At 38.2% G+C, this 13,551-nt stretch overlaps 1 protein-coding gene across 9 annotated transcripts in view; it reads right to left on the bottom strand.

Moving 5' to 3' along the window:
• DIP2C (disco interacting protein 2 homolog C) overlaps window positions 1-13,551 on the bottom strand; it is a 382,732-nt gene that overhangs the window by 121,605 nt on the left and 247,576 nt on the right. For 5 of the 9 annotated variants that reach the window (XM_075212092.1, XM_075212093.1, XM_075212096.1 and 2 more), the window contains 4 exons: window positions 10,946-11,069; window positions 10,445-10,554; window positions 8,602-8,704; window positions 7,029-7,093 (listed from right to left, as the gene is read on the bottom strand). In XM_075212092.1, the coding sequence (XP_075068193.1) occupies window positions 7,029-7,093; window positions 8,602-8,704; window positions 10,445-10,554; window positions 10,946-11,069 (402 nt within the window). Of the gene's footprint in view, window positions 1-7,028; window positions 7,094-8,601; window positions 8,705-10,223; window positions 10,260-10,444; window positions 10,555-10,945; window positions 11,070-13,551 lie in introns of all 9 variants that reach the window. The other 4 variants (XM_075212090.1, XM_075212091.1, XM_075212095.1 and 1 more) reach the window with 1 other exon arrangement.

The raw sequence follows: 13,551 nt of genomic DNA, 5'->3' as shown, positions 1-13,551 counted from the left end.
CCATAAAAAGTTTAGTCCTTGCTATTATTCTGTAGGTAGAAAATTAATGTTATTCTGGAAAGTGTCAAATCAAATGGATGGCAGCTACAGCAGCAAAGTTTAATAGGTTTAACAAAGTCACATTATCACACGTCTACAGAATAACAACACATTCCAAGTGAGACTTGTACTCTTGTCCTTCATTCTTACACTTACAGAAAACGGTCACCTTATTCATATACTTTATTTACTTGACATAAAGTAATACACACTCCCAGAAAGTACTTTTAAAATGTAGTGGCCTAATACTTACCTAATTGCGGTGGTGGTCATGTTTGCAATGCCGAAAATGCAGACAGCATTAACAGCGACAGTAAAATGCCGACACATAAAACAGTGACCATTGTTTTGCGGATCCCACTCCCTAGGTAATCCAGCCCAGTGCTGATCAGCCTGGCATTGGTTGTCATTATGGCAGTCGAACCCCCTGCCACATGGCCCTCTGCTATAATGCCACCCACCCCGGCTGGTTTGTCTAGTTATGGTTGCGGTGAAATCACGGGGACCTGATTCATTTTTTTACGCCGCAACCAGCAGTAGGCTGGCAGCGCTAGGGTTAAAAGTATTTATAGGGGGGATCCCACACTTTTTTTTTTTTATTGATCTGTTTTTTACATTACACAGCCAGCACTCGCATTGCCCATTTAATGCTGGCAGAGTGACCGTCATATTTTCAGTGTCAGCAGTCACATTGTCAGAGTTTTTTGTGCCGGCATTTCTTACATATAGGTATTTCGTGTGTCGGAATTAATTGCGTGTCACTGTTTCCAATTTTTGATATTTCCTTCTTGTTACTATTTTAGGTGTCTGCATTTTGCTTTCACTGTTATTGCTGTCTGCAATTTCGCCATCGAGACTTCGTACCCCACCCACATAATTACCATATGAAAAGATTGCATTGATTACAGATGATTTGGTTGGCTAATGATAAAGCAACTTATCATAGATAGATCACGCCTACCAATATAAATCTTTTCACCGCGGCTTTCTCTTCCAACACTTGACAGCCCAAACCCAACCAGCAGCATCTAGTATAGACAGAGTCGTCCTTTACTCGCAATCTGGCATCTATCCCTTCTTTAGTCCTTCCTAACCTAATCTGCCACTTCAAGTTCTACTTAACAGATGTAACTTCAGAGCCGTATCTTGCAACCTATAAAAAATACTGTTTAAGGATAATCATACTGATTAGCCCAACACTTTGAGCCGTCACTCTATGACTACAGAGTTTCATTACTGACACTACTTCCAGTATAAGTTCCACATAGGGATGAGCGAAATTGCAGGGATTTAACAACAGAGCAGACTGTTTAGCAGAAGTGAGAAGTTCCATTGATACAAAGCCAAATTTCGCCAAAGTTAAAATTCCGTGGATCAGTTTTGAATACTTCACTCACATGGTTCTATATGTAGTGCAAATTTAAAATGCATATTTTCATATGAACAAAAAAGTTTAATTGAAATGATCACTATTTATAAACGAGGCCGAGCAGTACTAGCTGAGTTTACCCTGGAAGGCAATGCTTGTGTGTTTGTTGTTTGTTCAGTGTCCCCCCTTTGAGAAGTTTTGACGTACAGGGAGGTAATGTTTTATGGTGGTGACGCGGCATTTAGAAAGCACTGCCTGTGCTCTGTGCAATAAAAGGGCTAAAGAACATTTCCAGAATACGCACATATCTGACATAAGACACCGCAAAAACCTAAATTCATGCACTCATCATTTCCCGCATCGATTATTGCAATTCCCTTCTTACTGGTCTTCCCAAAGTCAGACTTAAACCCCTACAATCTATTTTGCATGCAGCGGCTAGATTGATTTTCCTTGCAAACCGTTATTCCTCTGCTGAGCCACTCTGACAGTCTCTACATTGGCTGCCTGTATTTCAACGAATCCAATATAAAATTCTTCTACCGACATACAAGGCCATCAACAAAATTGCACCGACATACATTTCCTCACTTGTCTCAAAATATCTCCCTACTTGACACCTCCATTCTGTACAAGATCTGCGTCTCTCTTCCCTTCTCATCACATCCTCCCATTCTCGGTTACAGGATTTTTTCCGAGCTGCGCCCACTTTGTGGAATTCCCTCCCACGCACAGTAAGACTTTCCTCTAGTCTTCAAACCTTCAAGCGTTCACTGAAAACCCACCTCTTCAGACAAGGTTATGATATTCATCAACCAACATCTTAATCTCCCTAGATTATCCTATTACCATCCTCTACACAGCTAACACAAGACAACAACCCTCTGACCAACAATGCCACAAACACAGCCCACTCAATACTTTTACCTTTGCATTCTAGCTGGTCCATTGTGCAATATGATGTAGCACATGCCCTTGTGTTTCAAACTCCCATTGTCCTATAGATTGTAAGCTTGCAAGCAGGGTTCTCTTACTTCTCTGTCTGTATATATTACCCAGTATTGTCTTATTAATGTTTGTTCCCAATTGTAAAGCGCTACGGAATTTGTTGGCGCTATATAAATAAATGTTGATGATGATGATGCTGCAGGCAACAACTCAGCTAAAGGCATATGATAAAAGAAACCAAGGGTCTGATTCATTAAGTATCTTAACTTAAGAAACTTCTTATTTCAGTCTCCTGGACAAAACCATGTTACAATGCAAGGGGTGCTAACTAGTATTCTGTTTTGCACATAAGTTAAATACGGACTGTCTTTTCATGTAGCACACAAATACTTGATAGCTTATTTGTACACTGAAATTTAAAGTTGATATTTGTGTGCTACATGAAAAAAAACAGTCAGTATTTAACTTATGTGAAAAACAGAATACTAATTTGCACCCCTTGCATTGTAACATGGTTTTGTCCAGGAGACTGAAATAAGAAGTTTCTTAAGTTAAGATCCTTAATGAATCAAGCCACAAGTTACAGAAAGCAGACGGCTTTTATACAGGTCACAGAAATCAGAAGTGACGTCTAACAGCCATGAGAAGTTACAGTAGGGGATGCATTGTTTCTCATGCAAGTTTCCAAATGAAAAATGGCATAAGCATTTATACAGATATTATGTAAAGGAGTTTAGACATATATTAACAATTTTGTAATATAACAAAATAGTCTTGCAAAACAAATGATACAAATTTTCTAGTAGTTGTATTGGTTATTTTGCTTGAGGCAAGACTGTTGTATGTACATACTTTTCCACACAAAAAATATATAGTCGAAAGACAAGCTGTAGAGTATATATGAAACAGGGCTGTCTTCCACAGAGGGGGAAATATTGGCACACCAAACCTCTGTGCTCAAAAATGATGAACTCAACACTGCAATGCCATTGAAGAAAGCTGCTCAAAGTCACTTCTAAAGGAGAGCCAAACAATGACATATCCTCAGGGAGTTAACAAGAGCATATATATATATATATATATATATATATATATATATATATATATATATATATATATATATATATATATATATATAATTTTACATGTTTAAGTTTCTATGTTACTGTAGTGGAACTATTCCAATACATACAGTCATTTTCAATGTCACAAGCTGCATGTTTATAGCAGGTCAACTTATATTTTTAGTCTAAATGCATCACCAGCTCTTCTTGAATCCAAAAATCAATGCTCAATGTCTTCAACAACACCAACAAAGCCAATAATAGCAAGAGGCAATATTACCCAGAGCGACATTGAACACATAGCAAAAACAACTGCTCAATTTTTGTTCTTGCAGATCACACCCACTGTAAGCTTCATATCAGCACAAGTGCCCTCTGGGCATTCAACATCCAAGTCACCTTCAAGCATCTAACTGGAATAAATTTCTGTACTCAAATTAGATGGAAACATGAGAGTCTAACGACAATCCCGGCAGTTTTACAGTGCAGAGTTCGGAGTTCCTGCTTCTATCTGATCTGACTTAATGATGCCCGTCACCTGCAGAGTCCTTATCATATAGGAGTCATTTGAAGAATGGAAAGGGATAGAGATGCAAAGGACGCGATCATAAAAAGTGCATGCTTTATAATGAATCTGTAAAGCATACACAGGTATGGGAGCTTTTATCGAGAAACCAGCTATCCAGAAAGTTCAGAAAACCAGAAAGATAAAATAAAGTAACTGCCCCAAGTGTTTCCTCCTACATTCACTGTGAGGAGCACAACATAAAACCATTTAAAGAGGAGGTGAATGTGAGGGATGGGAGTAACTGGAATTTAGGGGTTTAGTCATTAAGCCAAAAAACAGCTGTTATCTCCAGAGAATGGTCATTGCAGCTATTCTTTCAACTTATTAAGGGGTTAAACCAGGAGACTCCTGCCTTAACCTGTTCAACACTGACCACTGCAGTCCCCATAGACTTTTATGGGGACTGCGATGTGAACCAATTGGCTTTTCACGACCAGCGGCGCAAGACATCACTTAGGGGGACTTCGCTTTGACAACCGTTTTCGATGTGCTGTCCCCACATGAAAGTAATAATAAATAGCTCCGATAAATAGCCGCAAAAAGCTTCAAATCAGATTGAAAAGTATATACCCCAAAAACTAGTAAAATAGGTTCCTATGTCCTAAGCTTTATGGATACTAAAGCCCAATTGACAACTATTTTGTGTAGATATTTCTATTATACCTACAGTTGTTTTTACGGATGCATCTAACCTTCAGTCTCAATGGCCTGTCACTGTGCTGCAAACAGGAGGAGATTTGGAAAGGGCATCATCAGCTAAGTAGAGATAATGCTGCCTGAATAAAATGAGCACTCCTTCATGCATGAATAGGGCAGGAGATAACAGGAGGTCAAGTTGCGCTTTAAAAACCACAGGGGAAGATTTAAAATCAATGACACAGACATACAAAGGTTAATGGATAACTCCACCCACCAATTAAAAATGTAGTATTCGGGAGAATTATGTGATAAATAAAACAAGAATCTAAATGTCTAGATGAATGAGAAGCGCTCACAGAGGAAGGGAACTAGGAATAGTCTGGAGAAAAGCCAGTCTCAAGCTGGAGAGAGCATCTCCTGCGTTGACCATTACTACCAAAGAACCTGTGAATCAGCAGTGGTGAGATCTTTTATCCACGTCACATAAGTACACTCAGAACTAAATAAAATAGTTGTATTTGGGGTTGTCCTTTAACTTAAGTTGTATTGCTGCAGAACTGAGAACAGACAACATAAAACAATAACGTGCCATTAAATTTAGTACCATTGCAGCCTGGAAATTAACCAAATTCAATAATAATACAGACATTATTTTATTACCAGACATTGTTGATGATAAATAAAAGTTCCATTATGAAGTGTAAAATGATCCCAGACACACAGATACATTAGATGCTGCACAGTGTGGGCTGTTTGTATAGGTAAAGGCAGGTGTACGGGATGATGCAGTAAGTTCTGTTGTCTAGTGAACAGTTATTATGAAACCATAGAAGCAAGCAAACACACTGATGTAATCCTGAGATCAGGGATTATTGTCAGCTTTATATGTTTTTAAAAGACTCTTTGTGATAGGAAAAGATTTCACCCACCAATGCAATACACCAGGTGCTACTGTGATTTTTGATGGCAGAATGAGCCACTGTTGTGAGACTTCAAATGACTCTTTAAATGAACAGCCCTCTGTAGACAAATCAACATCATTTATTTATTTATATAGCACCAGCAAATTCCATAGCACCTTACAACTCATCATGGAGTATGGCACAGTACAGTTTCATGAAAATGCACTATAAGATCTATGAAGTCATTTCTGATTACCTGCAGTGGGGATTACATACATCCCACAAAACTCCGATTTAAAGAAGGATGGAAAGAAAAAAGTTTCTCCAATGGGTGATATGAAAGGTTATTTACAAAAATGCTAAATTGCGGAGCGACAGTGCAAATTAAATTCTGTGAGGTCAAGTACCATTTTTCACAAATGCATGGATCTGTGAACCAAGATGGTGGGGTCTGTGAGCGTTTGTGGGTGTTCCTTGCCGAATACGAGTGCAGAGGTGTGCCTGGTACAGTGCCCACATGCAAAAATCAAATATTTCAGGGTGGGGTATTTAAATGACATTTAAAGAATGGGGAGGGCACATTTACAGAGACATACCCTGTTTACCATGGGAAGGGGGGGTTGAAAGCCTTCTGCTTCATAGGAAAGCATTTCAAGCAATGTAATGAAAATATTAAAACATACAATAGTGACACATCCACAGTCCCACCCATGAATTTAGGACACACATTAGGCAGAAATAAGTAGAACTTTATGAGAAAAATCTACAAGTTCAAATGAATAGAGTGTGGTCCTGAAGGGATAGCAGACTGTGCAGTGACGTTGTTACTCTTTCTACCACGTGTATTCGTAGTCTGGCCCACAATCCCACTACACTAGGTGCTAAGTGCACTTCAGGAGCCGTTCCAAAACCCTGCAGCTGGGTGCGGACATATGTATGGACAAGGCACATCGGTACACAATGACATGCACTGAGGATATGCATTTTTAGTTCCTAAATGAGGTCCATGGTCTCAATTTATTTTTCTCTAGACTTAATATACTGTTTTGGCAGATCCTACCACTAGTGTTACACACTTGGCAGGCTCCCTTATATCACACGTGACATTATTTAACCATTCTTCCCCCACATTGCTGAGAACAACTAGTTACATGCAGTTACAACCACCCGGTGACACTGCTTCTGCTATAACTTTCATAGTTTCTGTTACTTAGGATCAGTCTTCCAATAGGATTTGTAATGAAAGCAGTTTTAGTTTTAACAAACACTTACAGTAAGACTCCATATAAAAGACATGTCCCAAAGCACCATACAGTAATACTGGGGGTGAGAGGTACAGCTTTCTACCAAAAAAACATAGAAAGACCCAACTTAGATATGGTTCACATTTACATTTAGAAAAAAAAAAAATCCCCAAAACAGGAAAATGTATTTATTCCACAGCTACGTGTGCTACATAAAGTTACTGGCAAAATATAAGTAGAAACACTGATAATTACCGTCAAGATTCCATGCCACAGCCCCACATCTTTCTTGAAATCCAACACATTCACAATGGTTTCCGCTATACAAAGAAGGAACAAGTTAAAATAAAAAAAAAAAAAAAACGTTAAGAAAAATACTTTCAAATACAAGGGAAGCAAGGGTGCAAAATCTACAGCTCACTACAGTACAAACTTTCCTTAATTATCACAATTCTCAACTTTTTAGGAGCTAATCTACTTGAAAATTCAATGTATTATTTGACTATAGAAGTAAACTGGATTGTGAAAGTACCAAAGCCACATAGGAATGTTACATATACCTTTCTACTCTGCCACTTATGTGTGTTACATCCACATAAAACCACACTGAACTATGTAAAACATCAAAACAAGACTTTGTTTAGATGTTTACATACTGATATATAACTCCTACATAAAGCCTCACAGTACCTGAAAGGTGTGCAACCTCCCCTAGAACCCGTACTAGTACCTCAATACAGGCATTGGAAAACGTCTCTTTTTTGACTGATTTTTATAACGAGACCAAAAAGCACTTTGAAGTGAAGGTGTATAGTAACATCAGCTACCAATTGAACAAATGTTGACCTCTTCACTGCACAACCCCTGTCCATAGCAGTATCAGCTTCTCTTCTTCACGTATAAAGACTTCTGGAGGATAGTAATAAGTTATAGCTGTATTTTTCATTGCTATCCCCAAAACAAAGTCCCTCTCTGTGCTAGTAATCGCTAATACTATTGTCATCCAAAGGGAGAGATTCAATTTGAAGTGATGTTCCGCGGCACTATAAAGAATTTCCACTCATCTTCCTGTGCACCTCTTCGTGGTACGAGGAAACATGACCTTGTGCCTTCGCAGACTGTTCACACATTATTATTATTGTTTATTTGTTAGGCGCCACAAGGTATCCGCAGCCCCGTACACATCACTTCCAAATTGAATCTCCCCCTATGAGTGGGAGGAGACAGATTCTGCATGTAGTCCACTAGCATAAGAAGAATAATGACTGTACTGTTGCCTATAAGGGAGGAATGAAAAGACTACTGCAATAGATTCTGTCCTTTTTGACAAGGTCAGAACAGCAGTTTATAAGTTGAAGATGATATTGTCTCTGGCCTAATGGGGCTACTGTGGAAATTTATTCCACATAATGTGACAAGGAAGTCATTTAAAAGGGCATTTTCATAAAATGTGAAAGCAGTAAATAACTTATTTAGACATTAAAAAGATAAAGGCTTTGTGGATAAAATGAATAAGGTATAAATTAGAATGATGCTAAATTGCGTAAAAGTATTTAAACCATTCAGACTGTCACAGGGCGCCTCTTATGTAGGATTTGATGTTAATTGAAAAAAATAGAGTTAATGTAGAAAAAGATTATAACATAGAGAAATTGGAATTGGCCGTCCAGGGACTCTTCCTCTCACACGTAACCTGGTCTCAGCCTCTCATGATTTTTAGTCTTGGTAAATAAACCCTTAAATGTCTGATCCATGATATAATAAAGGTAACGACATATCAATGTCCTATAGATAAACACCCTTTGTATTATTACATTGTCGTATTCACCTTCTGTGTATCCACAGGCTTGTGTCAGCGCTTGGCAATGTGTGAGAAGAGCAATTCTGGTCACAGTCACTCCCAGCACGCTGCCATCTTTACACGTTTTGTACTACAGGAGAAAACAAAGAAAAAGAAATAGCATCTGAGGAAGTATAAATACACAACCCACACAGGGTGTTGTACCAATATGGTACAACACCCTGTGAAATACACAGCTCTAATATTTTAATCAACAGCAACATGGCGCGTTTTCCTTGGATCTGTCTGCTGCAGGGTAAAATAATAAGAGCCCCTCGTATCGGTCCTTCCGCTCACTTCCCCACCTCATCACCTTTTAAAGTCTGTTATCTTCATTTATTTTCCTGTACTGCATTACAGAACTAGTAGAGCCACCTGGGACTTCGGCTAAAGGGAGGACGCACCTTTCTTAAACCTTATACCTAGTGCAGCTTTAATAGAGATTAGTTGTATAGTGTGATATTGCAGTTTGAGAACAGTGCTGTTTTCAGAGGAGAGCACTAGCCTTGGGGGTGGTGTAGGGGTACCAGGGGTATGGAGGGTCACCCAAAGGGCACCAGAGGGGGGCACCCCCTGCGCTGTCTGCAGTTACCCCACTGCTCACAGTAAAATGACCTTAAAGCCCCTCCATAAGTACATTCATACAGAACAATACTCCCAATGAATAAACAAATTTCTCATTTAATTGGAATCAATGCTATATTTACTCTTGTATACTCCAGATAATCATGCACATTGAGAATAAGGCAACACGCACACTTTTTTAAAATTTAAATTAAGGACCAGATATGCAGAGCAGTACCATGACTACAAGTCAGATCACAAGCAGTACCCTAATAATGAAATACACAGTAGTGTTCTAGACCCTGGTTAAAAAATAGTATTGTCAATTTTTATATCATCCTAATTGTAGTGCCATTTAAAAATAATACATTTCGGGAAGGATAATTGGAATATTATGTAGCATTTTATTTGCAAAAGTAGTGTAATGAATAAAGTGGCTTGTTTAGGTGACCTCCATATATATCCTGTTTTGTTTTTTACATTAACTGAACTGCACCCTTTGATTGCAGGTAGTTTGCACCATAATGACTTGTACAATGTTGGCCAACCCCAGCATTTACCCCAACACTTTATTGCCTAGCTCCCCTGAATATGTTGTATATAAACGTTTTATAAGGTTAGAGGTACTTAGGTAAGTTACAAAAAAAATCATTGTTCATCTCTCACATATTTAACAATTACCCTAAGAATAAACCTCACAGCTAAATAAAAGTCATCTAAATACTACCTAATGCGGATAGAAGAGGCTAACTGCGTCATTTTTATAAAAACTAGCACACTGCTTTCTCTCCCCAGCAGCTAACATTGCATTATGGATATGGAAGGGGAAGGTACGCGTTAATAGTTTGTTTCTGCAAACAAACTTGTATTGTGATCGCAATGAATCACATGTAGTTAGTCACAGTGGTCTGACCATCTGCTGGGTCCCAAGATCAGGCCCATTGATTTGGGCCTAAGTTTAATAATCACTGGTAGAACTTACTATATGTGCTATAGTGTACAGGTACAGTACATCGTAGCTGTAGGAGCTACATTGCTTTACACACCTCAGTTCCTGAATACTTCCTGTGCAGGAGGTGATACTATGAAAAAAGAAGGTGATCAATGCATTGGCTTAATGACGAAATGCAAATTCAATTGATTACGTTTTATGAAGCTCTGGGTAGGTTTAACGATAAATGTGCAAGTCTGTATCTACACTGTGAACAACTTTTATTGTAGTATGTAGAAAACTGTAGAGTCCAGAAAGCTAGCGGTAGGTACTCACCTCTATGTAGGCAGTGTCATTATTTGCATCCTTGATATGTGGGAACCAATCACGAGGAGGTTTGGACAGGTGTTTTGATTCTGTGACAAACCAAAGCAGCTTTGGCCAACCTTATAAACAAACAAAAAAAAGGGAAAAAACAGAACTTCATTTGCCGTCATTTTAATAAAAATAATTGTGATTTATTGTTTTAAAGTGTTTCAGTAAGGTCCCCAGTAGCACTTCTCCGGCTGTGGTGGACCAACACAAGATGGAGGGGAAGGGGCTGCCACCCATATGATACATGCGACTGGATAAAAATACAATTACAGTGAAGGATATCAGAGGTGTATAAACAAGATGATATAGACATCTTATATAGACATGTTCTTTAACAACTCATTTTATTGCTTGTGGCAATAAATACTCAAGAGGAATCTGAGAGAGACACCAAGGATGTCGTTTCCTTCTTCAACAAACCTAATGGATGCTTCTAGTCACATGATCAGTATGGATCCTCACCTTTAAATTGCGGTATCTCCCCTGTTGGACTCTTTGGCAGCCCTTTATGGCAGGCATCACTAGTCAAGGCCACAGTAACCCCACAGCTTCCTAACAAAAATCCAATCTGCTGGCTTCCTGCATCCTGATTTAGGAGAGAAGATCAAACATCATGATACTGGAACAAACAGCATGATATACAATCACACATCATATACAGAGATCGAGTATACAAATTGGGAAAAATCTAGCTAGCAGCTCTCCTTCTTCCCCTGTTTTGGTCATTATGCAATTTTAAGGATGATTATGTTTAGCAAAACATATTTGACTCCTCCACAATGTTACGCTGTAGAAAAGTACAATGACAAATTTGAGTCTCTGCAGCAAGATGCATATTTTTAAATAATCTCGCAGTTAGTCATCTCCTCAGCTGCAGGCTACATGTCTATGTGGAGACTGAGGTTTCTGTCAGCCCCGCAGCGCCAAACTGAGAGCTGGGAGGATTGAAAGTAAAGCTAATTCCAGCTACGTCATGTAGTGTGACTTTATGAATATGTGGCATAAAAATAGATACATACGCATCTCTCGTACATTTACTTTTTTTTTTTTTAAGATTAGTTTGAATTGTGACTTCAGCAGCAGCATCCCGTAAAGTCAGTCTAAGAAATAACCTATATCTTCTAAAACTGCCCCTGCTCGAATACACTAACAAATGAATAAAAAGGAATAGTGGAAAGTGGAGTGGAAAGAAAGTGGATTCAGATCACATTAGATTGATAACATAGACAACAGTACAAATGGCGCGACTCTAAAAAAAAGTCTACAATGCTGCTCAAAGTGGCAGGGGAGGTCCCACCCCTACAAATCACAATATACACAAGAGCCACTAGCGCAAAGTGAGACTTAAGTGTAGAAAGTAGTATGATAGATATGAAATCAAATAAAAAATAATAAATAAAAGAGACAGATAAAAAATATGAAAACTGTATAGTAGACAGCTAAAAAATTACATACATACAATAACCAGTGCACTGGTACATATTATGGTATATCAATATGGTCAATCATGAATCAAAAACATATGAATGGTGGTTGACTGGTTAAACAGCTACAACCTTGTTGTGGCATGCAATCCTGTTGATTCGAGGTGCATGCAAATCGGTAGCAACACCTTGTATTGTATACATCAAAAACAGATTTTGATAATGAGAAAAAAAAAATTTTTTCTCTATAGACATAATGGTAGTCACTCCGAAAATTGATATAAAAACATTCCAAGGAATGGCTTATATAAACCAGATGAAATTCGACATAAACATAAATTCGATATACTGTACTGGACATTTAGCCAATAGGCGGAATACCGCCACTGTACTGAACAATCAGCTAATAGGCGGGATACCGCTACTGAACGCCGGAACATTATTGGCACTGTCCCCGTTCAACATACTATCAACAGATCGTGATTTTTGTCCTACATTTATATCTTTCTGGATGACATTTGTTTCATGCTAGCTAGAGCAATATTGATCAAGATAAGCATGCGCTGTTGTGCTAATCATTGCAAGCAAGTGTTTATGTCGAATTTCATCTGGTTTATATAAGCCATTCCTTGGAATGTTTTTATATAAATTTTCGGAGTGACTACCTTTATGTCTATAGAGAAAAAATATTTTTTCTCTCATTATCCAAATCTGTTTTAGATGTATACAATACAAGGTGTTGCTACCGATTTGCACGCACCCCGAATCAACAGGATTGCATGCCACAGCAAGGTTGTAGCTGTTTAACCAGTCAACCGCCATTCATGTGTTTTTGATTCATGATTGACCATATTGATATACCATAATATGTACCAGTGCACTGGTTATTGTATGTATGTAATTTTTTAGCTGTCTACTATACAGTTTTCATATTTTTTATCTGTCTCTTTTATTTATTATTTTTTATTTGATTTCATATCTATCATACTACTTTCTACACTTAAGTCTCAGTTTGCGCTAGTGGCTCTTGTGTAGATTGATAACATAATAAAAGCTTCAGACTCAAGGGCAGAATACGGACAGATGCTCATCACTTCACTTTATCTAGTATTGTAAAAATAAAAAAAAGTTGGCAAACATGGAGCCCTTCTATTGTGGAACACACAGTCTAGTCTTTATTACAGAGACAAAGAGAACATTTACAAACTATCTGTTTTCAAGGTGATGACATAAGGTTTTCCAGCAGTGTCAATGTTTAACAACAATAGGATTTTGAAAAATTTGACCCATGTCAGAGGTCGAAAGCTCTTCTGGGTAACACTCTAGATATCTCAAACTGAATAGGAAAGGGAAGGGGTGTGGGATAGTTCAGATAGGTATGTTTTCAAACATTTTAAACAAATCCGCTGCCTTCCCCAGCTGACAACTTGGCAAACTAAATACACCTTTACTGAGCGATTTATTTCCACCAGACAGCAGCAACCTAAAAAAGATTTGCAAATCACTTGTTTATTAATTAGAATTGAGTGAAATTCTGCTTTAAGCTATTGCACGTCTAGCAGCTACGCCAGTCAGTTTAGCCTGATCTTCAACTGCAAACAGTAATTGCAACTTATTTTTGCAATAAAAGATATAGTGAGGTTT

This window comes from Mixophyes fleayi, chromosome 5, assembly GCF_038048845.1.
Source record: "Mixophyes fleayi isolate aMixFle1 chromosome 5, aMixFle1.hap1, whole genome shotgun sequence".
Classification (NCBI taxonomy): domain Eukaryota; kingdom Metazoa; phylum Chordata; class Amphibia; order Anura; family Limnodynastidae; genus Mixophyes; species Mixophyes fleayi.
The sequence above is the reverse complement of the archived record's forward strand: the minus strand, read 5'-3'. Positions and strand labels throughout refer to the sequence as shown.